This window comes from Adiantum capillus-veneris, chromosome 12, assembly GCF_014529385.1.
Source record: "Adiantum capillus-veneris isolate H3 chromosome 12, ASM1452938v2, whole genome shotgun sequence".
In the NCBI taxonomy this organism is placed as follows: Eukaryota; Viridiplantae; Streptophyta; class Polypodiopsida; order Polypodiales; family Pteridaceae; genus Adiantum; species Adiantum capillus-veneris.
Genome location: NC_140942.1, coordinates 140,739,457 through 140,765,679, shown reverse-complemented (window position 1 = coordinate 140,765,679; position 26,223 = coordinate 140,739,457). Strand labels below are relative to the sequence as shown.

At 46.7% G+C, this 26,223-nt stretch overlaps 1 protein-coding gene across 1 annotated transcript in view; it reads right to left on the bottom strand.

The window, feature by feature from the left end:
* Nucleotides 1-247: 247 nt before the first annotated feature.
* COX10 (cytochrome c oxidase 10) overlaps nt 248-26,223 on the bottom strand; it is a 135,348-nt gene continuing 109,372 nt past the window's right edge. Inside the window, exons 3-7 of the mRNA XM_086525803.1 lie at nt 12,845-12,982; nt 12,539-12,672; nt 1,094-1,219; nt 902-1,005; nt 248-815 (exon numbers count right to left, since the gene is read on the bottom strand). Of these exons, the coding sequence (XP_086381929.1) occupies nt 463-815; nt 902-1,005; nt 1,094-1,219; nt 12,539-12,672; nt 12,845-12,982 (855 nt within the window). The 3' untranslated portion in view covers nt 248-462. The remainder of the gene's footprint in view (nt 816-901; nt 1,006-1,093; nt 1,220-12,538; nt 12,673-12,844; nt 12,983-26,223) is intronic.

Below are 26,223 nucleotides of genomic sequence, written 5' to 3'. Positions count from 1 at the left end.
ATCAATTTCATATGCGAATGCTAGATAACTAGTGAAAAGCTCCAAGCTTGTGTTTAGGGACAAAAGCACAAAACTAAAAGCTCACAAATTTTTTATCCCCCTTGAAAACACCAATTAGTAGCAAGCATAGCTGTTCAAACCGTTCCGTGTCACTCTTTCGATACCTGACAATCATGTTACTTAACTAGAGAGGGGATAGCTTGATTTGCTGATTTATCTACACCAAACCTTTACAAGATCTATGGTAAACAAACAAAATGTTGGACAGGAATGTATATTATTAAAGATAAACTAACTATTTTAAAGTATCTCTCACGCTTCATTCCAAACTGCCATTGGTAGAACCACGCAATGACATATAGACCCACCTGTACTCCTCAAAAGAGGATTAGCGACAAGATTTAGCAAATAATACAATCACTTCATTGCCCCTCCAAAAGGCCCCTATTATTGAGTGATGTTTTAGCTGGATCTAAAATCCGGGACAGGTAAAAAAGGAAAGGGAGCAACCGAAAAATAAGCAACTGGGGGTTGAGAAAATTGCTTCGCCTGGTCCTCGCCTCTTTCTTCGAATGCAATGTCAGCATCCAAAACATCTCTTGTACGATTTTCATTAAATACCTCCTTTGTGTCCTCATTAGGGAGTCTGTGAGCAATCATCGCCGTCAAAAGAAACGGCAAGTACAGGAGGCTAGTTCTAAATAACTTTTTGGCGCCTTCAGTACTCGGCTTTCTGTAAAACGAGGCTGCCATAACCCCCATTCCAGCAGAGAGAAGTGCAGTCTCAACTCCAAACCATTGAGTGGTTAAGCCATCTATACACATAAACATAAAGAGAGTTTCACATGGAAGCGAAAATCTCAGACCCACTTGCCGGCAAAGAAGACAGAATTATGCGTACGTTTATAAGCTAGATATCCTAATGGAGCCAAGTAAATGCAGTTCCTGAGAGACGCTAGTGCCGTCCTTTGTCCCGAGTCATCTTGCATTGACAGCATTCTAAACCTGAAATGGACTCCAAATGGAAAATCTAGATCAAAGCATGTCATATAGATTGAGACTAGACATGACTGATCATAATGGACCTTCATACCCTCCAGCTGCATAGTCCTGACGACAGAGGTAGGCTATTGCCATGAAATGAGGTATTTGCCAGAAGTACAAAGCACTCGCAAGAATCCATCCGCCGATGCTTACTTCACCAGCAGCTGCTGCCCACCTGATAAAATCAAGCTTTTAATTTTGAGCTTGTAACATATACTAGTCACACTGCAGCAATCAGTCAGATGATGTAGACATTAAAGCATATCACGAGCACCTAGACTCTTCTTACACCATGAGCCCGACTGAAAACTTGTACTACAAGCATGGCACAAGAATACAAACTTTATTGAGAGAACGACAGAAGTTCATAATCAATGACTCTTTCCCGTCCTCAGACCGGCTGTGCTCCATTGCGTGCTTGTGCGCTGAGAAGCCCATCTCATTGCCCAAGCATAAAGCCCATACCAAATATACATACACATCCCTCTCACTACACATCACATATTACACAACACACACACATCAGACACATCGCTGAAAAATGGAAAGTAGGCCGTTTATAGAGGAGGAAAGGAAATCATCACAGATTTCGAGAATCCCCCACCAAGTCCCCCAAACATACGTACACATGCCTCTCACTACACATCACATATTACACAACACACACACACACATGGTGATCTTTGTTGTAAAATTCAGCTCTTACGAGTCATAAGAGTTCATATTTTAATTTCTTTTTTGTTTCATGTGCCTACAATGATGTATCTGATTTGTCATATAGGTCATTTTGGCCTTTTTGAAGACGTCTCATTTCATTTCATGACAGTGGACTATGTCATGGCACAGCCGAGCTTCATCCCTTGCATTCAGGATTTCACATTTGGACCCATGCCGGTGGGTGTAGCAGTGGATCATGCTCTCTTGACACTTTCCGTCTCCTTTCAGTGCATTATAACCGAGGTATCAGGACGGAGGACAAATACTCTCTATACATTTACACCAAAGACTGACTGTTTATACAGAGGAGATCTTTAGTCGTCTATGTACAACAGCCAGGTCAGGACTCTGAGTGGAGGAGATCACCGCTTTACTGAATGAGACATTGCATGATGCAGCAGCAAAGGCATACTCACACACTCAGCTTGATCAGAGACGCCGTTCTGGGACCATGCCTCACAACAGTTGGTATGACGAGGTGGCTCTGAGTGTCAGAATATGGTCCAGAGTGGAGAAGCCTCTCTTGAAACCGGCTTGTCCCGCTGCCAGTATGCGCTCACTCTCTGCCCATCCACTCAACTGCTGCTCAAGGATAGATGCATACAACTATGCCAATGTGGGCCCAATCATAATAGTACGGTAGTTTCCAGGTCTGTAGGATCACCTGCCTTGAAGATAGGCACAATAGTAGACAAGTATCTGAGTCTCAGGTAGACCCTCACACATGACACGATTGAACAGAACTGCAAGAAACTCTGGCAAAATATCTCTAGCATGTATAAAGTGTCCTGCTACTAGATCATCATGATCATATGCCCTCCTCGTCCTCATCCTGTCAGTGGCCGTCTTTACCATCTCAGTGGTAAAGAAGGTACTTGTAGATGGGCATGATTGAGGAGGATCTGGAAGGGGTGTCTGTCCAAGGACCGTATATAAGGATGTTGCATACCGACCCCCCTCATCAGGAGAAGTAATCAATGGGGGAGGGGAGTGCTCATGAAACAAATGTCATGCCTCTCCCGAGTCTCGTACTCAAGAACAACTGGTGTAAGTCTCGCTCCATTGAGCTAGGAACACTCGCTTCTTCCATCGCACGCGCCGGAAGGCTATCCGAGATTATCTATGATTGATGACCCTTGGGAGAAGATCCCTGTGAAGCTGTGCTCTCGTCTCTATACACTAGGGTAGGGCACATGAGAGACAGATTTATTGTAGCTTTGTGAATTTCCGCAAAGCATTTGACATGGTGCCCACAGCCAGATTGATGTGCAGACTACAAGAGATGGGAGTGCCCATCGAGTGGGGGATCATGGCTCTATACAGATAAGTGATGGGACATGTACGCACTCTAGAGGGGATAAGATTTAGTTCATTCACTATTCGAGTGAAACAAGGTTGTCCATTGTCTTCTACTCTATTTGGTATGTATATAGATGGAAGTTTCTGATTACAATGACAGAGAGGGTGACAGAGGTGTCCAACTGGCAGGGGACATGGATTCCATTATTGTTATATGATGATGTATTTTGTTGATCTCTAACTCACCGGAGGGTATGCAGCGACATTTGGATGCATTACATAGCTTTGTGGAGGATAGTGGGTTGTCTGTAAACCTTGGTAAAACCAAGGTTATGGTGTTTAACACCACACCGCAGTGGACTGGGAGATCAGCACCTACATTCACTTATGGTCAAGAGACTGTGGAATACACAGATGCATACACTTATCTTGGAGAAGTCTTCACTTAGCCAAGGTTTTCTTTGAAGAGAGTAGCAGAGACTAGACTGATCAGAGCGTATGCGGCCTTGGGAAGATTGGAGAGGATGTGTTTGCAGGTTCAGTTGCAGGAAGCCCAAACAAACCTTTGGCTCTTTGATACCTTGGTAGCCTCAGCTATGCTCTATGGGGTTCAAGCTTGGGGACCCTCTGTGGGTCAAGACGATTGGAGAGATATGGAGAGGCCCTTGGTATCTATGATCTCTCAACTGATTAGAGCCAAGGCCTCCATGCCACACGAGATCATTAGAGCGGAGTTAGCAGCCCCACCTATGGAGATAGAGGCGCTCACCAGATAAATCTCTATGCACAGCTTATGGGATACTACTAGAGACAAATATGCTAGATTGGCCCTTGAGTCCTCCAGACGGTTAGCTTTACAGGAGGACACATCATGCTGGTATGCACAAATATCATCATGGTTCCAGATACATGGCTTCAACATGGACAGCTTGCCTCCTTTCCAGTACTCCCTTGATGCACCATTGCTGTCTCCTACAGGATGGAGACTACTAGACTCATTTGCCAGAACTGACCCAGTTGGACACCAGGAGGACATGGACAGAGCCAACACAGGAGTTGGGCACGAAGATGGCTTTCTATAGAGAGCATCTGCTCCAACTCACACGGGATGGGTCTGTGATTCAACCCAGCTATATGGATACACATCTATCTCATGGGTTACGGTGTGCCATTGGTCAGATACGGACATCTTCACACCAGCTTGAGATTGAGACTAGTAGATTCAAACTTCAAAGGGATACCAACAACTAGCCGGGTATGCCGCCTATGCCATACAGAGCCAAAGACAAAGATGCATTATTTATGTCAATGCACTCTGTATTACAAGATATGGGGGTGCCTCCACAGAAACCAGCCCGTAGGGCGGTAGACTTTGGCTTTCACCTGAAACTTTACTTTAGACTTTGGACACAAAGGAACTTCACGAATAAGCCTGTGACTGGAATTCAACACTTCAAGACAGGCAGCTAGAGCGCTACCAAGCAGACAATGACACCCTGTTGGCCCCAAAGACTGGCGCCCCTTTCGGTATTTCTTTATTCTTATTACACTTGAGAAAAACCCGTAGACTTCTACAAGTTGTCCTCTACTCTAACCCAATTTCGGCAACATAACCACAATAGAAGTCTCCACAGACAAAATCCCAAGTACACGGTGACTTTCCACGCACTTTAGAGCACTTCACAAAACCTGGCAAGAAATTGTAGCACACTGAATTCTTTGTTTTGCACTCCGATTCGCGTGCCGATCACTTCTGTGGATAGCCCTCGAGCTCTTGTACCTGTAGGGTCACTTGCCCCTTGAATTAGACGAGATTCCTTGCGGGAAATCTCTCTAAATTGTCTTGTACAAGCACCCAATGCTTTCCCAAGGCTCCCCTAGCAAATAAACGATCCCAATGCTTGCACCTAACCCTCACCAAGCTGTCCATGGCCGTAATTACAGGTTTTTGACCCAATTTCACCAGCATAACAACGCAAAAATCCCTATAGGTCAAAAGTACACGTCAAGGACACTTTCCCTTGCATTATGGAAGCTTTTCAGTGAGCTGCAGGTCAATTTCAGCATGCTGTAATTTTCTGTTTTGCCACTGCTAGGTGCCTACTACCTTGTACATGCATCCCAAGGCCTTTCTGAGGCTCCCCTGGTGATTCCCTGCAGTTTAGGTGCGAAACCCTAAACCTGCAGAAAAACACAGCAGGCTGTAATTCTCTGTTTTGGACCGGTTCGAGCAGAGCAAGCACGCCTACGCGTGTCTCAGGTGCTCCCTACACGCAATGGGATAGTTCCCCTGTAAATCGGACGAGTTTTCACGCGAGATTAGTAATTAGCTAATTCGGTTCCTGTACAGAAGGCTCTTGCTTTGGTAAACACGCATAAAACCCCCAGTACTGTACATGGTCGTCTGAGAAGCCCAACAAGTGGGGCATTACCATATATGCAAAGGGGAGAGAGAGATGCGCGAGAGCAAATCGTCACGCTACATAGAGCAAGGGAGAAGGCAAGCTTTCCATTTAAGCTGTGAGCACCTGCACCCACTACTCACACACATTGTAGCACACACTTATGGGCAAAAATCAGCCCCCTCTCTTGAAATGGGCGCCCCCAGCTGAGATGAGTCTGGCAATAGCATCTCCAGCCGCCAAGTGTCCAGTTTGCCTCTTTTGAGTTAATTTCCTAGTACCCACTGACTTATAAGTGTAGCGAGGGGCCTAAATGACTTTGAATTGAGCCTAGACACCCTTTTACTGCTCGGATTCCAGTGTTGATTGGCCCGACCAACACGTGGTGACCTGCCCTTCCTGATTGCGGATGAAACTCTCGGCCGTCAACCGTTTCACACTGGTGATACAATGTCCCGCCATTTGCAACTTCAAAAAGAGGGTCCCAAAAATTAAACAAAAATCATCGGAAAGAAACCAACAACTCAAGTTAGTAATTGCCACGTCCTCATGACATCCACTATCTATTCAGAAAGGGGTTTCGGACCCTTCTCCAAAGTCATGAGCTATCAGGACCAGAGATGTCTTGGACTGTATCTACTTGAGTTACACAGACGTAGAAATAATTTACTGAGGAGACCCAGAGACAGATTACTGATTTCTTCACACCAGACACTGGACAGATAGAGAAGCAGCCACCACTGCAAAGCTCAGCCCATACTCACACCTGCGGTACTCTCATTGTTCAAGCATTGGAGCTAGGGAGATCGAGACACCCACGACCGAGGAGAAGAGCTTCACATTATTGACGGAGACTACAGCAGAGGATTCGAGCCATACTATCTCGACATTTGGAGTACAAATGAGGATGGATTCATCACTCATTATATCACCCTCTTGTATTGGGCAGCCATTGTATCAGTGGTCACACATACCCCATACAATTCCAGCTAGTAGCACTTCTAGATTCGAGTCATACTATCTCGACATTTGGAGTACAAATGAGGATGGATTCATCACTCATTATATCACCCTCTTGTATTGGGCAGCCATTGTATCAGTGGTCACACATACCCCATACAGTTCCAACTAGTAGCACTGCTAGATTCATTTCCACAAACATGGTATCACATTCACCAGTTTGTAATGGATTGGTCGTATAGGTCATTTTGGCCTTTTGCGTTAATATATCATTTCATCTCTTCTCTCTCTCTCTCTCTCTCTCTCTCTCTCTCTCTCTCTCTCTCTCTCTCTCTCTCTACTTTGTGGAACGCGGACAGGTTGCAGGCATCTCTCTCTCTCTCTCTCTCTCTCTCTCTCTCTCTCTCTCTCTCTCTCTCTCTACTTTGTGGAACGCGGACAGGTTGCAGGCACAGCCCAACGGGGTATCATGCAGGCCGTGAGCCATCCCTCAAAGGGGGCCGCGAGCAGCAGGCGTTTCAGCAGGTTACAGGACAGCAGGGCTTCGCCCACACATTACTTTGGCACAGCTTTTAGTGGCACCCGCAGTGGGCTGTGGCATAGAACCCTCGTATTGGGGAACAGGTGGAAGCTTCATTGCGTTCAGCAGAGCTCAAGCAGGTGGAGGTTTTGGAGAGTTGTGGAAGAGCAGGTTGCAGGCAGACCGAGGGGTGCCTATTTGCATAATGTCTCCTTGATTCGTATCGCCCATAAGGGGCTAAGTTGTGGATGCCGCCTGGTCTCAGCTGAGCCAGCGCTGGCTTTGGTTTCTTGGATTCCGAATGTATGCAGCAGGTTTTCTGATCCGGGTTGACACTACCCGAGGTATGTATGTTGTTGAGGGGGTCAAAGGCTCCCGAATATATCTCCTTTTGGTTGCGCAATCATACCCGCCAGCAGGTGTTTGGATAAGGCCACCTAGTCTCAACCGAGCCAGAGTGAGCTAGTGCTTCACATTGCTTTTGTTGCCGAGTACTGGCCTTGCCGGTTGGACTTGTGCCCTATCCGCCTGGACTTAGCCGGGCCAGAGCGTCGAGCTATACCCGCATCGCCAATGGAGGCCATGAGCGCTTCGCCAGTGGAGGCCATGAGTGCTTCGCCAGTATGTAAGCCCAATACGAAGGCAACCTTTGTGCTTACAAACAAGCGGATAACACAAATGGAAAGGGAGATGAAAGAAGGAAAGCAGAGACGGAGGGATGGTGGAAAGAGAAGGCCAACCTTCTTCAAATGTTTCTTGATGAAGGCGCGCAATGGAAGAAGGAGAAAGAGGACTTGCACACAGAGCTACAAGCACTTAAGGCGGATTCGCAAGCACTTAGAGAAGAGGTCATAGCCCTCAAGCGAGAGCTTGCAGATAGAGTAAGCAGTGGACTGGAAGAAGGGGAATTCCAGCCCTCGGTGATAGAGGAGATCAAGGTCATCAAGGAGCAGGTACGGATGATCATAGAGGAGGAGAAACAGAAGGTGGTAAAGACATCTTCGTGGATGGATGTGATCACGAAGACGCAGAAGAAGGCGGATGAGGCCGAGAAATGGATAGAAGTCGCTAAGAAAGGGAAAGGGAAAGGGAAAGAAACCACATCCGTCCCCACTCCTACAATCATCAACATGACTCTAGAAGAAGAGCAGCGAAGGAAAACTAGAGCCTTGCATATAAGAGTAACCGGTCTAAAAGACCGAGATGATGTGGAAGGGGAAGTCGAAGAACTTCTCCGCATGATGGGTAGTGAGGCTACTCATACAAAGGCATGGAGGGTAGGGAAAAAGACACAAGGCAATGGGGAGACTTCAAAAGGGAGAGCTTTAATCATTCGTTTCCCATCCATAGAGGCAAAGAAGGACTTCTTGAAGAAGCGCCCTACACTAAAGAAAACGGGCATATTCCTTGGAGATGACCTCACTCTCACACAGCTTGCGCATATGAGAGAGGTAATGCCAGAGATTCAAGCGGCAAGGGAGAAGGGAAAGACGGCCTTCTACAGAGATGGTCGGGTGGTGATTGTAGAGCGGCGCTCCACATGACGGTGCGAGACCTATGGGACCACACTCAAAGTTGCCACCTGGAATTGTAATGGATCTATGCGCCTTGATGTGGATGCTTTTGAGGATAGTTTTACGGGAAGAGACATCGTCTTCTGCTCTGAGACACATCAGGCCCCTGGGCAATCTATGCCTCACATTAGTGGATATAGATGGGAGACAGCCTGTAGACAGGAGATGCGCTCAGAGCACAGAGGGTGGGGCTCAGGAGGAGTGGCAGTGTTATTCAAGGAGGAGTTGCAGCCATTGATACATATAGCCCGCAAGGATGAGCAAGCTAGGTACATGTGGGTGAGATTGAGAGCAGAGACAGGCAGATATCTTTACATTGCTATTTGCTACTTTCCCCCGAGTACGTCAGTTTATGCACCACCCAGAGGACAGTCCCCCTTCTCTATTTTGGATGATGACATATGGGAGTTCTCTAGGGATGGTGACATCATCATTCTAGGGGATTTCAATGCTAGGACTGCCCATCATCAGACAGTATTTTATGATACTTCAGAGGAGATGCTGAGGGAGTTGGATGTTGCAGAGACGGGCCTATCCAGACTATCACAGGATGGAGAACACACTGAGTATGGACGACACTTGATAGACATGGGGACTGCACATGGATTGGCCATCTTGAATGGCCTACAGAGATTTCCTATTGCGGGGGGTTTTACATGCTTTCCACACAGTGGATTATGTCATGGCACAGCCAAGCCTCATCTCTAGTATCCAAGATCTCACGGCAGCTCAGTTGGTGTGGCACTGGACCATGCTCTTGTGTCGTTGACCATCTCTTTTCAGTTTAGTGTAGCACATAGGCTACGGGCAGCAGCCCCTACTCGCTACACCTTCACGTGGGAGACGGACTCTGTATACATAGATGGGATCTACAAACGCCTACGCACAGAGGAGCCAAGGCGACCTCTGGAGGAGCTTACTACTATATTGACACAGACACTACATGATGCAGCAGCAGACATACCCACATACCCAGCCTGGAGGGCGACCTCTGGAGGAGCTTACTACTATACTGACACAGACACTACATGATGCAGCAGCAGAGACATACCCACATACCCAGCTTGAGTAGAGACGCCGTTCGGGGAGCATGCCCCAGAACAATTGGTATGATGAGGAATGCCGGGACACTAGAGCTAGACTTCAGAGGGAGGTGCTTTTGGGGGACATCACTCACAGATTGACTTCCGACGCCTAGTGCGGCGGAAGAAGAGGGCATTTTTGGCTCGCCTAGAGCAGGATCTGTACCAGCTATTCTTGAGTCAGGACTCACGTGAGGCATGGCAGCTCTTTCATGAGCACCCCCCCCCTGCCATCACTTCTACAGAGGCCTGGGGCTAGTATGCATCATCTTTGTACACAGTTCCTAAGCAGCCCCCCCTTCCCAACCCCCCCGATCCATGCCCACACACATGTGCTTTTTTCACCGCTGAGATGGTGAGGAAGGCCATTGACAGGATGAGGACTAGGAGAGCATATGATCATGATTGCTTAGTGCTGAGCATTTCACACATGCCAGAGATTTACTAGCAGAGCTTCTAGCAGTTACGTTTAACCGTGCCATGTGTGAGGGTTTACCTGATACTTGGAGTCTATCTACTATTGTACCTATGGGAGACCCTATGGAGCCTGGGAACATCGCACTATTATGATTGGACACACATTGGCATGGTTGTACGCATCTATTCTTGAGTAGCAGCTGAGTAGATGGGCAGAGAGGGAGGGGATACGCACAGCCGGGCAGACAGGTTTCAGGAGGGGTTTTTCTATTCTTGACCATATCTTGACACTCAGAGCCATCATTGAGGAGGGCAAATCGCGCGGGAGACGGATCTATTGTAGCTTTGTGGATTTCCGCAAAGCATTCGACACAGTGCCCAGAGCTAGATTGATGTGCAGATTACAGCAGATGGGAGTACCCACGGAGCTCATTTGGGGGGTCATGGCATTATACAGGTCAGTAGTGGGGCATGTACGCACCCCAGAGGGTCTATCCACACCGGTTTACTCCACTATTGGGGTGAAGCAGGGCTGCCCGCTCTCTCCTACTCTATTTGGTATGTATGTGGATGAGGTTTCTGACTACATTGAGAGAGATGGTGATAGAGGTGCACAGCTGGCAGGGACATGGATTCCACTATTGTTATATGCTGATGATATTGTGTTGATCTCCGACTCTCCGGAGGGGATGCAACGTCACTTGGATGCTTTGCATAGGTTTGCCCAGGAAAGTGGTTTGTCCGTCAACCTTGGTAAAACCAAGGTCATGGTATTTAATACCACCCCACAGTGGATCAGGAGGTCAGCGCCCGCATTCACATACGGCCAGGAGAAGGTGGAGTATACAAATGCTTACACTTACCTTGGAGTGGTTTTTAGTGGGCCAGCATTTTCATTGAGGGCAGCAGAGGCTAGATTGACCACAGCCCATGCAACATTGGGTAGATTGGAAAGGATGTGTTCACAGGTTCAGTTTCAGGAGCCTCGGACGAAGCTCTGGCTCTTTGACACTTTGGTGACTTCTGCATTGCTTTATGGAGCCGAGATTTGGGGACCTTCACTGGATCATCACGGGAGGACAGGCCGCAGTGATGGATGGGGGGACATGGAGAAGCCTCTGGTCTCTATGATCTTGCGGCTTCATTAGAGCCAAGGCTTCAGTACAACGTGCTATTGTACGAGCAGAGCTAGCTACCCCCCCACTAGTGGTTGAGGCCCTCACGAGATCTATCTCCTTCATACACCGCATGTGGGAACTTCCCAGAGACAGATATGCACGCCTTGCACTTGAGTCCTCTCGACATTAGCCATGCAGGGAGATACAGCATGCTGGTATGGGGAGATGACATCATGGTTTCAGGCGCATGGGTTCAGCATAGACAGATTGCCTCCCTTCCAGTACTCACTGGATGCGCCCTCTCTGACTCTTTACACAGTCCGAGATCACCAGGCTCATTCGCCAAGACTTGACTCAGCTAGACACCAAGAGGACATGGATACAGCCAGCACAAGAGCTGGGCACGAAGATGGCTTTCTACAGAGAGCATCTCCTCCAGCTTACGGAGGATGGTTTTGTGACGAGGCCCAGATACATGGACACCCACTTGTCTCATGGGATACGATGTGCTATTGGCTAGATACGCACATCTTCACACCAGCTGCGGATCGAGACTGGAAGATACAACGGAGTACCAACAGAGGCCAGGACATGTCCCCTGTGTGACATCGAGCCTGAGACAGAGTTGCACTACACATGCCATTGCCCCATCTACTACGAGATACGAGGCCGCTTCCATTGCTTGTTCAGAGAGGGCTTTGGACCATTCTCTAGAGTCATGCGGTACGAGGATCAGAGATGCCTGGTTTGTTTTTGCTCGAGCTGCGCAGACACAGAGAGAGCCTAATGAGAGGAGAGGCTAGCCAGTCTCAGAGATAGATCACAGACTTCTATAGAGCTGCCACTAGACACCCGGAGGAGTTACTACCACAACAGAGCTCGTCGCTTTACACTAGAGGCATACTGATCGACCAAGCGACTGAGCTGGGGAGATCCAAACGCACACGACTGCGGAGGACTACACAGCATTGACGGAGGCTGCATTAGAGGATTCGGATCACTTTGGCTCGACATGCACGATGCCCGGTTAGACTAATGACCATGGAGGAGATTGATGAGATCCGCCAAAGACCGATGCTGGATCTCCTGTGATCTAGCTATCCCAGCTAGCTGTTTAGCTGCTTAGTTCACACCTAGCAGTTTCGGATTCCATAGTATTTTATTTTGTCATTTTGTCATTCTGTCATCTTGTTACTCTGACTTTGTATTAGATCCACTACATTGTAACTTTCTGGTCTCATAGGTCACTTTTGGCCTCTTGAAGACGATAATATGACATTTCATTTCATCTCTCTCTCTCTCTCTCAAACACGCACACGTGCCCCCCCCCCGGGAGAGTTGTATATTCTTTATATAATATACCTTCATAAGTTCAAAATAGTCCTGGTCAAAAAGTAAAACTTACCCTAAAAGTGGAGGAACAGCACCAACAACTGCCCCAACCCAAGTGTTTATCGGATGTATTTGCTTCAATGGAGTATAAACGAGTGTGTAAAGAACAAGGTTAATAGCTCCAAGCCCTGCTGCAACCATATTAGCCTGCAGGCTCCTTGTAAAAATCCATCAAAGTTGAAGTGACAGAAAATCTTCAAACAACTGAGCTTAGAAGCCATGGAAGAAAACATGTGTATGCACCCTCACAAACAAGCGCAACTTATAGATAATACTATGCATTACATTCTTTTGTTTCCCCCACACAGAGTACACTCACTTGATTTGCAAGCAGTGCAACACCACCAATACTTGTGGCTGCAGCCCATGCCATAGCATTTTCTGTGGTTATACGCTTAGAGGGAAGCGGTCTGCGCTTTGTCCTCTTCATCTGACCATCATTTTCAACTTCTAGAACCTGCAAATGAAGTACAGCACTTTACCAAATATGCCAGTGATAACCTGCAAAGACATTCTACTTCCTAAATCCTCAAACTAATCAACAATAGGTCATCATTATGCATAACAAAACAGTGCAAAGGATGACCTGAAGGAACTGGCGCCTACAAGATGTGTCGTTCCTTTCGCTTGCAGTAATTGGGTTGCGCATAAAACTTCACCCTTGGCACTCTTTAACACAAGCTTGCTTTGTTCATGTATTGATTTGACCCAGAAGGCTGCTCCCCCCGCCCCCCCAACTCCTCTCAGTCCACTTCCTCACATCCCTCCAGCCCCTGATTGCGATGCTTTCATCCCTTCCATGCTGCCCTCTATCTCGATGCTTCGTGGCCACCCTCTCTTGGTAGTTGCTGCGCCACATTGCGTGCCACTGAAATTCACACCTTCCAGATTCCTCTCCGATGGTGGCGCCAATCTCCCAAGAGTAGATTAGGGAGTGAGGGCTGTTTTGTGGCTCTGCCCAGCCATACATGAGGTGGACGTACTTTCTCATCAGTGCATTCCACGGTATTGCCCAGTAGGCTGGCATGAGGCAGGACCCATGTTGCTAAGGTTTCCCGGGGTCGAAGTCTCTAGTGTTCTACAACTTTCCTATAAAATGTGAGCACTCTATCACTTATGTGATTTTACACATTTTATTTGGTGTTTGTCCCAATCATGGGGTTTTTGTAGGGAGGTAGGGCATTTTTGCTATGTCCCTATATATGCAGGCCCTCAATGGATGTATTTGGCATACCAGTGATTAGCAAAGCTTGCCAGTGTTTTGGGTCACACTCCCTCTCTAGTATTTTCTCTCACTAGCGCTTGTGTGTGTGTGTTGGACCTCCTCTTTGTAGCATTTTTCTCACCAGCCTTTTTCTCTCTCTCTCTCGTGCTTAGCCAACGATCTCAACCTCTCTCTAGTGCTTCCCTTCCCCTCCGTGTTGACACTCTTTATTTGCAAATTGGCTATCCATGCATGTTCGGTGGGCGGTACGCGATAGGTCGTTTTCGAGGAGATCTATTGTGATAGATCCAAGAACCATTGACTGCTCGGTCCCACGAGGAGGTTTGCTTTCGGTAGTAAACGAGATCTTGTCACAAACTGCTGACATGTCAAGCCACTAAAGACTCTAACCGACTTGCAGATCCTGGATGAGGGGCCTAAACCCTAGCAAAAGAAGTAGTAGTTCTCACCAACTTACAGATTGTCGCAAAGTAATGACGTGGCATGCCCAACTAGAAGAGAAATGGTTGAGTGGACAACGGAAATTGAACCCAAAGATTAGATAAAGTTCTGAACACAGAAAGATTGGCCGAGTGGCTTGAAAGATTAAGGCATTTTAAGAAATCCTAGTTCCCTGCAACTTGAAGAACTTACGGAGCACCCGCCGAGGGCCTGAAACCTAAAACACAAGCTTGAACTCTGGGGGCAGTTTCTGTACATCGTGCTGGCAATGCTGACGGGGTAGTTGTACGGAATCCCGTGATTTTTGCGTTGACTACTAATGTGGCACAACTATACGGATTTCTGTAAATCTTGATGGCTGGTTGCTGGCAGATTTGTGCAAGGCTTTTTGAGCAGGTGCTTTTGGTGTTAATGCTTTTTTATCTGAATCTTTTTGGGGCTCTACCTTTGAGCATCTCTTGTATTGTTTATAAGGCTCTCTCTCTCTCTCTCTCTCTCTCTCTCTCTCTCTCTCTCAGGTCAGAGCATGGTTTGAGGCACACGGTCTTGATATGGAGAGTCTACCACCCTTCCAGTACGACCCTCACTCACCCTATGTTCACCTCTCTCGCAACCTTGATGGGTTCATACAGAGACCACACTACATGGACACATGTCACCAGCCAGTGGCAATTCCATTTTTGTTTATTTTCTCTTTCTTTGGGGAATTTCGTTTGTTTTTACCTTTTGGAAACACCCCTCTGGAAATCTAACTGCCCTGTATTGCATAGCCAGTGTGAAACTGTTCAGAGAGAGTCCAGGCCTGAGGGCTAAAGAGCACTAAGGTTGGACAAGGACTATGGTTAGCCAAAGTGGGGTCATTGGCTAGCCAAAGCGGAATCCTTTGCTACATAGGCTACATTTCAGTTCTGAGTGTGGCTGCAGTGTACAAAGAGGGTCAGATGACCTAGAAGAATGTAATGGCAGAAACTCCTAAATTTAAAGGGACTGCTATTTTTGGACGGCAAAATGTCTTCGCGTCATTACGTGCAGTTTTGACATGGGGATCATTTTGTTACTCTGTGGCCAAGTCAACAGAGGCTGCAGGTGAGATATTTTTAGACCCGAGAGTCTAAAGCGGGAAAATGCACAAATGAGTGACACTTGGCACTCTGAGGCAAGTTTACTACTTAAAGAGAAGGCAAAAACGTGATTTCCAGCTGTGAGCTCGTTTTTGAGTGCTCACAGGTGGGAGAGCTTCAATAGAGCGTTGGCTTACCCTCTATGTCAGTGAGGTGCAGGATGTCATGACCTGCACACCTCTCACTGCTCTCTCTCTCCCCTATTCTTTATGGTTATGCCCCTCTAGTGGGCTCATCAGATTGACCATGTACAGTCTTGTGGTTTGATGCTCTATTGTTGAGGCAAGAGCCTCCCTGAACAGGAACAGGAGTAGCTAACTGCTACTCCAAAGCACGGAAACGAGAGGGTGATAACCTCTCACGTAAACACATAAAAATCAGCACTGTTTTATTGCTGATTTTGGGTTGTTTTGGGACTGTTTTGTACTCGGAATCATGCCAGAATCAAGGGGCACGTAGTCCAAGGCATTGGGAACAGTGCAGGGACAATTGACAGCTGAAATTAGGTCAAAAACAGGTCCGAACCAGAAAATACAGTGGTCTGAAATTTACTGGTTTGCAGCCGTATGGATGCCAGATGCATTGGGAACAGTGCCCAATTGTCAGAGAACACTTCTGGGAAGTGTTGGGGCTCAAAACAAGTGAAAAACCAGAAATTCCAGCGAGCTGTAATTGCTCTTTTTGAGTTGGAATCAGAGGGTTTATGCCAGTGGAAGTGAGTTCTAGCAGGGGAATTGGTTTCGCGCAAGTTTTGGGGCTATGTGCTACCGAAATTTGGCCAAAACAGGTGTTGTATTGCTGGATACAGATTAGGATTCCCGGAACTGTGATTTTTGCAGGTTTGGGACTGTTTCGATGCCCTAAATCCTTCCACATTCAAGGGGCAACTAGCCCAAGGTGCAGGGAACAGTGTTGGGGCCTACAGGTTGTTGGCGTCTGCTCGGGGCATTCTAGCTTCCGAGCCGTATGTGTATTCATGTGTTAATTCCCGTCGCAGGTTCTCTTTGCAAAGTGCTCTGTGTGTGTGTCTAAAGTAAATAATTTCGGATGAAAGCCAACGCCTACCGCCCCACGGGCCGATTTCATGGTTCCATCGACGGGATTAAATTACTTTTTCCTCAAAAAGTGAGCCTTGGTTAGTTTGGGTTAAAAACACATAGAGAATTTGGGATGACCTTGAAAACATAGAGAGTTTGAAAGTAGATCGAGTGGATTTACAGGTGAGAAAGGCTACGAGAGTCTTTCTTTGGATACAGGTGAGAAAGGCTACGAGTCTTTCTTTGGATACAGAATGGATGGCAACAAGGAAGAGGGTTCCTCTTCAGAGGATAGACAACCTATTTCAACTGCACATGAAATTGGCGAGAGTTCAGGCTAAGCACAGAAAGCTTTGCAGGTTGTTACTGCTGTGACCATGTTCAAGCAATTGATGGAGAATCCAAGATTTATGGAGTTCATACAATCTTCATCAATAGCACATCAAGTTCAAGGCAGTTTTGGCATGCCAGGAACAGTGTTTAGGGGTATGCAAGGCATGGTGCCCAACCCCATGCATGCAAACATTGGTTTGCACCCAAGATTTCAGGGCACACAAGGTCAGTTTGGGGTGTCACAAGGCAACTTGGGTATGGCTGGTTTTTCAATCCCATCAGTGAATATGACACCTGGACATCAACATGTATAACCGGCCTATACAACGTAGAGGGCGGTACTATTTCAATTACCTGTTAACTTTACACAGAGCACTGAGAAGGGAAGAGAACACAGTTGCATCCAGCGACTAGAATGTCACTGCGCACACGAGACCGACACCCTGTAGGCCCCAAAGACTGGCGCCCCTTTCGGTATTTCTTTAATTTAGAGAGAGGGAATTACAAAAAGAGAGTCCCTGGAAGATAACACCTGCATCCAGCTAGTACGCTCCAGATTCGGCAAAATTTCGGCAGCATAACGGTACCGAAATTAATCCGAATCAGTTTCCAAGCTCAGGACTCTATCCCACTGGCGTTATCCCTCAATCGGGAGCACAAAGCAGTAAATTCCAGGTCGCTGTAATTTCTGGTTCAGTCCTGTTTTTGACCTGATTTGAGCACACGATGGTCCCTACACTGTTCCCTGCACCTTGGGCTTGGTGCCCCTTGATTCTGGAAGCATCCCGGGCACAAAACAGTCTCAAAACAGAGTAAAAACAGCAAGCAAATAGTGCTCAATTTACTGCGCAATCGAGAGGTTATCACCCTCTCGTGGACCTGCTTTGGTGCAGTAGCTAGCTACACCGGTTCCTGTGCAAAGAGGCTCTTGCCTCGGCATGAAAGCATATTTCCCCACAGCTGTACATAGGTCAAATGAGAAGCCCACTAGTGGGGCATAACATACTGTACGTAGGGGAGAAAGAGAGCAGTATGTAGCGTGCGGGACATCACTCCCGTCACCATACTGTGCATAGAGGGCAAGGTAAGCATTCCATAGCTTCTGTACTTGCTACAATCCACCTGAGGCTGAAAATGGCGCCCCCTTTGTTGATATGCAACTCGTTTTTGCCTCCCAGAGTGGCAGAATCGCTCACAGGCTGACACGTCGCCCAGTTTCCGAGTTTGGGCTTTCCCTGCTAAAAATATCTCAGCTGGTGCATCAGTTGACTTGGCAGCAGAGCAATAAAATGTCCCCCTTGTCATTCCAGAGCTAATGACGTGAACACATTTTTCGGTCAAAAATAGCAGTTCCCTAAATTTTAGGAGATGCTTCCATGGCGTCCCTATCGGTCTCCTGGCCATCATTGAAGACTACCATTTGACCAACATCTACAATGTGGGTTAATTTACTGGCCCCTTTCAACTTATAAAGTTGGAGTGACTTGACTAGTGGCCCAAATTCCAGTTTGGCGCACACGAGCTTCCATACCCATCAGAATTCAGTGCTAACTGGCCCGGGCAACCCCTGTCTGACCGACCTAGATCCCCGATGTGAGAAACCCATTTGGCTACAACCGTTTCACACTGGCCATGCAATGTCCACTTGCACCTTTTCAAGGGTTCCGGGACAAACAAGTAAAAATAAAATAAATATATCTAATACTTATTTACGGAAGGCAACAAGAAAAATACACCTCCTGGTGACAACATGTTACTGGCCAGGGAGTACAGATGGCTCCCACAAGTGTACCCATTATGCAAACTGTCTCTTTTGACAATTTGGAGTCAATGGATAAGCTAAAGCCATACAAAGAAGATGATCAGCGAGTCCATTGACAAGGTAGATCACAGGTTAATCTCCAAAGATCAAGATGAAGAGCAGAGAAAGATTGTTTTCGATACTTAGTATGCAAATCAGTGATATTGCATAAAGGCTGAAATTGCCTGAGAGTTTGAAGATTCACAATGCGTTTCACGTGAGTCTTCTCAAACCCTATGTGGGTGATGTGCCAGAAGATATGCCAGCTGAAGATCAGCCGGAAGTCGAGGAACTTGACGAGATCTTGGTCCTCGAACAGATTTTGGCACATAAAGAAAGAAAAGAAAAGGCAAGGTTGCAAGGTGCTGTTTGGTAAAGTTCAAAAGCTATTCACCTCTGGATGTCAAGTGGATGGAAAAAAGTGAACTTGCAGAGTCACTAAAAGTATGGGAACTTAAAACCTTGGTTTGCAACCTACCTTGACCCCTTGAGATTCAGAGCTACATGGATTGTCAGTGTGACAATGGCTTCTGAAAGAAATGATATACATGTTACTTACAGTGAGCTCAAATGAAGTGCATGTTACATGAATGTTAGAGCTGTATAGATTGTCAGTTTGGCAATTGCTTTTATGGAATGTTCAAAAGTTTGTTTAGTGCTATAGAAGTGAGTATTTCTTGTCAGTTTGTCAAGAGTACAACAATTATTTCTATTGAAGAGTACATGTGTAACTGCATTCTTAAACTGTTGGTTTGGGCATGCTCGAAAGGTTACTGGATCCAACGTGTACTAAAAAACAGTGGCAAAATGTGACGCTTCCATTTTGTCATTGGAAAGTTATGGACTCAAAGCAATGGCAGAGTGTGACGCTTCCACTATGTCATTGGGACAGGGTTCACACGCAGGCAATACATGTGTCAACGAGGTGTTGAATGTGAGCATGTATGTGTCGTACATGTGTCGTACATGTGTCGACACGGTGTCCGGACACCCGAGTGCTGACTGTAAGCATGTACGACATAGGTGCAAACGAGGACGTTTGAGATTTCAAGAGAGGGGTATATCACCAGCCAGTGGCAATTCCATTTTTGTTTATTTTCTCTTTCTTTGGGGAATTTCGTTTGTTTTACCTTTTGGAAACACCCCTCTGGAAATCTAACTGCCCTGCATTGCATAGCCAGTGTGGAATTGTTCAAAGAGAGTCCAGGCTTGAGGGCTAAAGAGCACTAAGGTTGGACAAGGACTATGGTTAGCCAAAGTGGGGTCATTGGCTAGCCAAAGCGGAATCCTTTGCTACATAGGCTACATTTCAGTTATGGGTGTGGCTGCAATGTACAAAGAGGGTCAGATGACCTAGAAGAATGTAATGGTAGAAACTCCTAAATTTAAAGGGACTGCTATTTTTGGACGGCAAAATGTCTTCGCGTCATTACGTGCAGTTTGACATGGGGATCATTTTGTTACTCTGTGGCCAAGTCAACAGAGGCTGCAGGTGAGATATTTTTAGACCCGAGGGTCTTAAGCGGAAAAATGCACAAATGAGTGACACTTGGCACTCTGAGGCCAGTTTACTACTTAAAGAGAAGGCAAAAACGTGATTTTCAACTGTGAGCTCGTTTTTGAGTGTTGTCACAGGTGGGAGAGCTTCAATGGAGCGCTGGCTTACCCTCTATGTACAGTGAGGTGCAGGATGTCATGACTTGCACACCTCTCATTGCTCCCTCTCTCCCCTATTCTTTATGGTTATGCCCCTCTAGTGGGCTCATCAGATTGACCATGTACAGTCTTGTGGTTTGATGCTCTATTGCTGAGGCAAGCGCCTCCCTGAACAAAACAGGAGTAGCTAACTGCTACTCCAAAGCACGGAAACGAGAGGGTGATAACCTCTCAAGTAAACACATAAAAATCAGCACTGTTTTATTGCTGATTTTGGGTTGTTTTGGGACTGTTTTGTGCTCGGAATCATGCCAGAATCAAGGGGCACGTAATCCAAGGCATTGGGAACAGTGCAAGGACAATTGACAGCTGAAATTAGGTCAAAAACAGGTCCTAACCAAAAAATACAACGGTCTGAAATTTACTAGTTTGCAGCCGTATGGATGCCAGATGCATTGGGAACAGTGCCCAATTGTCAGAGAACACTTCTGGGAAGTGTTGGGGCTCAAAACAAGTGAAAAACTAGAAATTCCAGCGAGCTGTAATTGCTCTTTTTGAGTTGGAATCAGAGGGTTTATGCCAGTGGAAGTGAGTTCTAGCAGGGGAATTGGTTTCACGCAAGTTTTGGGGCTGTGTGCTGCCGAAATTTGGCCAAAACAGGTGTTGTATTGCTGGATACAGATTAGGATTCCCGGAACTCTGATTTTTGCAGGTTTGGGGCTGTTTCGATGCCCTAAATCCTTCCAGATTCAAGGGGCAACTAGCCCAAGGTGCAGGGGTTACAGGGAGCTGAAAACAGAGAAAAACCAGTCAATAACCAGAAATTACAGAGGCTGGTTATGCTCTGTTTTGGTCAATTAAAGGTGGAATCGGGACAAGGACAGTGGTCTCCTTAGGATTCCCTACTTGCAGACTATTTTGGGCAGGGTTCTGCGCCGTTATGCTACCCAAATTCCTCCAAACAAGATAGAAACTGCGGGATACAGGCTAAGAACTGCGGGATACACGTTTAGTGCTATAAGCACTCTTTGTACTTCCTCTTAACTGTAAAAGAATAAAGAAATACCGAAAGGGGCGCCTATTTAGGGGCCAATCTAATGTCTGACTCGGATACAAATGCATTCTAGCATCTGTATCCCATTCCCCTCTCTTGTGTCATTATAGCACAGGTAGGATAGACGACTAATAATGGGTGAAAGCTAAATCAAGGTTTGAAGTAAAGTCTACCGCCCTTTTTGAAGTTAACAGGCCGGTTACATGGTACACATACATGCCACATAGCTCACGGGTGGCGATTGGTCAGTCGAGAGTGGCATCACACAAGTTAGAGATTGAGACTGGGACACACTGGTGTGTCCCAGTCTCAATCCAAGTTAGAGATTGAGTCTAGGGACACACACTGGTGTCCCCTGAGAGGGGCGAGTCTGCAGATCATGCACAGAGGAGATGGAGAGCAAGGAGCATTTTGTGTGTCGATGCAGCGCAATATTGAGATCACAGGCAGGTATGAGGCCTTATTCACAGGGCAGCCCACTCTCCGAGAGATCATGGACTCTCGAGATCAGAGACAACTAGGGCGTTTCTTATTAAACATACAAAGCCACCGGGACACACTACTACAAGACACATGCAGCTACACAGACAGAGGATAGACAGTTGCACGTCACAGACTTCTTTCAGAGAGTTATAGCCCCCCCCTCATTCGACACTCAAAGGGGAGTGACACTCCCACGGGCCGAGGCGAGCCGAGCTAGAAGACGACCACGAGTCACTGGCTACAAGGGTGCGAGCCTCCACCACCGACAGATCGAGGAGATCCGGGCCCGAGAGCGTCGTGCCACTGAGGAGTGAGTGGCTCAAACGAGGGCCAACCCTGCAGCTTTCATCCATGCAGCCCTGGCACCAGACCCGCCCATGTACACATATTACACCCCCCCATTAGTACAGGATGGAGCTAGATAGCTTGATGCACTCTCATGATTGTATTACCCTGAGCATATAGACATGCATATACCCCAAAGAGAGAGCTCCATCCCCCCTCAAATATCCCTTGGATATATCACCACCATCATCTCCAATACATCACTACTTATTTCCAGTTCATTTCATTTTTGTATCAGTTTTATTTCATTTGTCTTTCCGATAGGTGGATGACATACACACCATGTATATTTGATTTGTCTCATAGGCCGATTTCGGCCTGACATAGACGTTAAAAAAATTTATCGCTCTCTCTCTCTCTCTCTCTCTCTCTCTCTCTCTCTTTAAGTTCAGTGATTTTGCAGATTCTGTTTGTGTGTTGCTATTGATTTCTCGCTTGGAGTGTCCAAGTCTGTAACACAGATCCTCATCAAGTGGCCCAATCATTAAAATGGGTTAGGATTTTGATCCTAACTCCCAACAACTTATGGAACCCCGGCCGATGGGGGCTAAAATAAATCAAGCACACACAGTGGCGGAAAAGCTGATGACATGGCTGTTGTACCGACACCCACGGTTTGCACTGACATGCTGATGTGGCAGCTGTACGAATTTCCATGATTTCTGTCGGCAGAAGTTTCTCCTTGACGAGCATCTCAAAACATACTTTTGCGGCATACTCAGCAGAATCCCCCAGTTCTGTAAAGTTTTCAGCAATTCCTGAATTACATGCTACCCCCTCTGTTGGCCAGGTAGTACCACCTCCTTTAGCACCAAAAATTACAAGAGCCTCTACCAGACAACTATTCAACCAACTCAGCCTACTATTCCAATCGGGGGAGTTTCCGGAACATGGTACAGCCGTCTGACCTTGACCCGGTGCAAACGCCTTTGCCGCCACTCATCAACTTACAAATCCTCATCGAGTGGCCCATCTATTAAAATGGATTAGAATTTTAATCCTAACCCCCAACAACTTATGAAACCCCAGCCAATGGGGCTAAAATAAATCAAGCACACACACACTAGCATAAAAGGCTGATGACATGGCTGTTGTACGGACGCCCGTGATTTGTGTTGACATGCTGATGTGGAAGCTGTATGGATTTCCGTCATTTCCGCTAGCAACTTTTGGACAGATTTCAGCGCTAGCTTTTGAGATCATATGCTTTTAGACTTCATACTTTTCATGTGACTGCTTTTGGATGGCCAAGGGCCTTTAGATATGTACTCAAGGCTCACTCTCTGTCATACTACCCGCGGGAGATGCAGAGCAGAGCCGCATGGGTTGTATCTCGTTGAAGCAATATAAAAAATACTGAAAGGGGCCCCACAATTTGGCGCCAGTGCACTCTCGGGTGGGAGCTACGCCACTCCGTGTCTCATTTGAAGTCTTTCTTTCAGTTCACTGTTTTGAAGTCCCTAAAAGTCTGTTCAATCTGTTCTTTTCTGTTGGCACGTGGTGCTATCCCGTTACAGATCACCCGATTGAAGATTTTCTGTTGCACCCTTCACTCATTTGGGGCTGATTTTGGTTGTAGTGGGCTGATTTGAAGGTTTCCCTTCATCCACCTCAACCTAGCCTCGTCACATACCCAAGTTCTCTCACACAATGGAGAGGAATGATTTTGATGTTAACTCGAGATGTTAACTCGGTCCATGAAGAAGAAGTACAACGAGAGGAAGTTCATTATAACGAGGAGTGGGGAGATTGGTCCAGTTCTACTCCCATGTAGGTGATCAACCAATCAAGATACTACCCTTCCTACCTTTCCCTCGGATCAGCAATTGAATGGCGCAAACTATGCCATTTGGAAAGTGACCATGATGGACCTATGAGCTTGGAGGTTTGTCACCAACAACTTTCTAAAGCCAAGGGATCCTGTGGAAGTGAAGCTATAGGAGCATGTCAATGCTCGAATCCAATCATTTATCATTCTCAATAGTACACCACCTGTTATCAGTCACATCCAATTGATGAAGGACGCGAAGTAGATTTGGGATCGGCTTTCATCCTTATATGATCGAGTTTCTCCGATGAAGCGGATAGCTTTGGAGGTACAATTGAGGACCCTGGATGCCAAGCAATCATCCATGAGGGATCTGTCAAGTGCAGTGGAAGGGTTTAAGGATTTAGCTCGGATATAGTACTCCGCACAAACACAAGGTTACTTTCCTTCACTTGAAAGGAGAAATTGAACTAAACACAATGAAGGAGACGCAGAGAGAGAGAGAGGGAGAGAGAGACGACATGGAATGTCACGTCCCAACCACCCTCAAGGGCCCCTTGCTCTGTTGCCACAGCCAGTACTTTCTTTACTGACTTGCACAATGCTATTACAATGATCCTAGATGCTGAGATGCTTGACGGATACTTGCTAGAGATGCTTGGTACTCAGACGATGTTGAGGGGTATGCGCGGTGGATACTTGGTACTAATGGTGCTTGATGTAGATGTCGGGTACTGTGAGGCTAAGTGTTGAATGCCGAAACACTAGGGGACTTGGCTTGGATCTACAACTTGGGACTGATCTAATAATGTTGATGATGCTGAAAAGTGAGAACGCTGAAGGGCTGATGGCTGAAATTACTACTAACTTTCACGTGCACATCTAACCCTATGTGCATGTGGACAAGCTATTCCTATCTAGGGCTTAGGTAGCCTAGGAAGTGTACTAGCACCCTTGTGAGCCTGTACACGGGCCGTGCATGTCCAAGCACTCAAAGTAGCTACATACCCTCTCATTGCACAACCCATGATCACTAGCATTACATTCAGTACCCAGCATGAGCATTTTCTAGTGCATGAACCTTTTTTTTTGCAAAATGCACGTAAACCATCTTTTTCATTAATTGTTAATAAGTGACTTTTATAAATTCAAATCAGGGAGGCTGTGGGAGCACTGCTCGACCTAGGATTTTGCACCTATAAAGTGAGGGTAGGGCCGCCAGTAGAAAGCAGAAGACACAAAACCAGAGCACAGTGCCCAGCAAAACAGTAGGCGCTCTAGCGTTTTCTCAACAGCAAGACCAGCGTTTTTGCCTCCAATCATCAGCGTTTTCAGCCCGCAAGAACAACATTTTTCAGTCCAAAGGATCAGCGCTTTCAAATCAGCCCTTAACCTCGCCATACTGCCATTTCCCAGTAGCACATCCTCGCCGGTTCTTCCTACCACAACCGATCCACCAGTGATCCATTTTCAGCCACAATTCAGCCCGCATTTTCAGATTTCAGCCATCAGCGTTTTTGCATAACCTCGTCGTCGCCGGCACAGTTGCAGAATTCAGCCCTAGGACAGCGCTCAGTTTTCAGCCAGCCTCAACCCTAGCGTTTTTCATTTTCAGCCCTCAGTCTTTGCCGTCGTCGTCGTCGTCGACATCGTTGTTGTCGTCAAGTACCACAGCATCTAGAAGCATTGTACCACACCTTTGTGCAATCTAAAGCAAATCCCTCTCTAGCAATAGAGAGGGGGGCCCTTGGAGGGGGTTTGGGACCCCATCTGGTGTCATCTCTTCTCTCTCTCTCTCTCTCTCTCTCTCTCTCTCTCTCTCTCTCTCTCTCTCTCTCTCTCTCTCTCTCTCTCTAGCACTCTCTTGCACTTTCACTCAGTTTGCATTCCACTCTTGTTTTGGTCATTGCACATTCTCTCTCTAGGCAAGGAAGGCTCTCCCTTCCTCTAAAGTAAAAGGAACCTTGAGCACTCACTCATCACTCATCCTGAGCTTACACCATCATTCACTTCCGCTGCACATTATATTGGTATCAAAGCTCTTTGGTGTTCGGTATCATCACTCAAGGAAGAAGCACAAGAACCACAAGATTTTATTTTTTTTGCTTGTTGTGATCGCACATAACCCAAGACCACTTGGGTGTGTCAATCCCTAACCTATGTTTTTGAAGAGTGGCACGTAACCCAAGAAAGAAGGGCTTGTCCAACCTCCCCTCGTTCCTCTTTTCCACTCATTGAGAGCGAACCTTGCACTTAGCGGCAGGCCAATCAATGTGAGGTGGGAACAAGCAACCTTGGTGTGAGAGCAAGGCTACCAAGGGGTGCACCCGCAAGAAGGAATTGAGCTTGGGTAAGAGAAAAGCCTTCTTAAACGCAGATTGCAAGCCAAGAACTCAAGAACCTCACGACCCTCAAGAACCCGAGAACCCCAAGT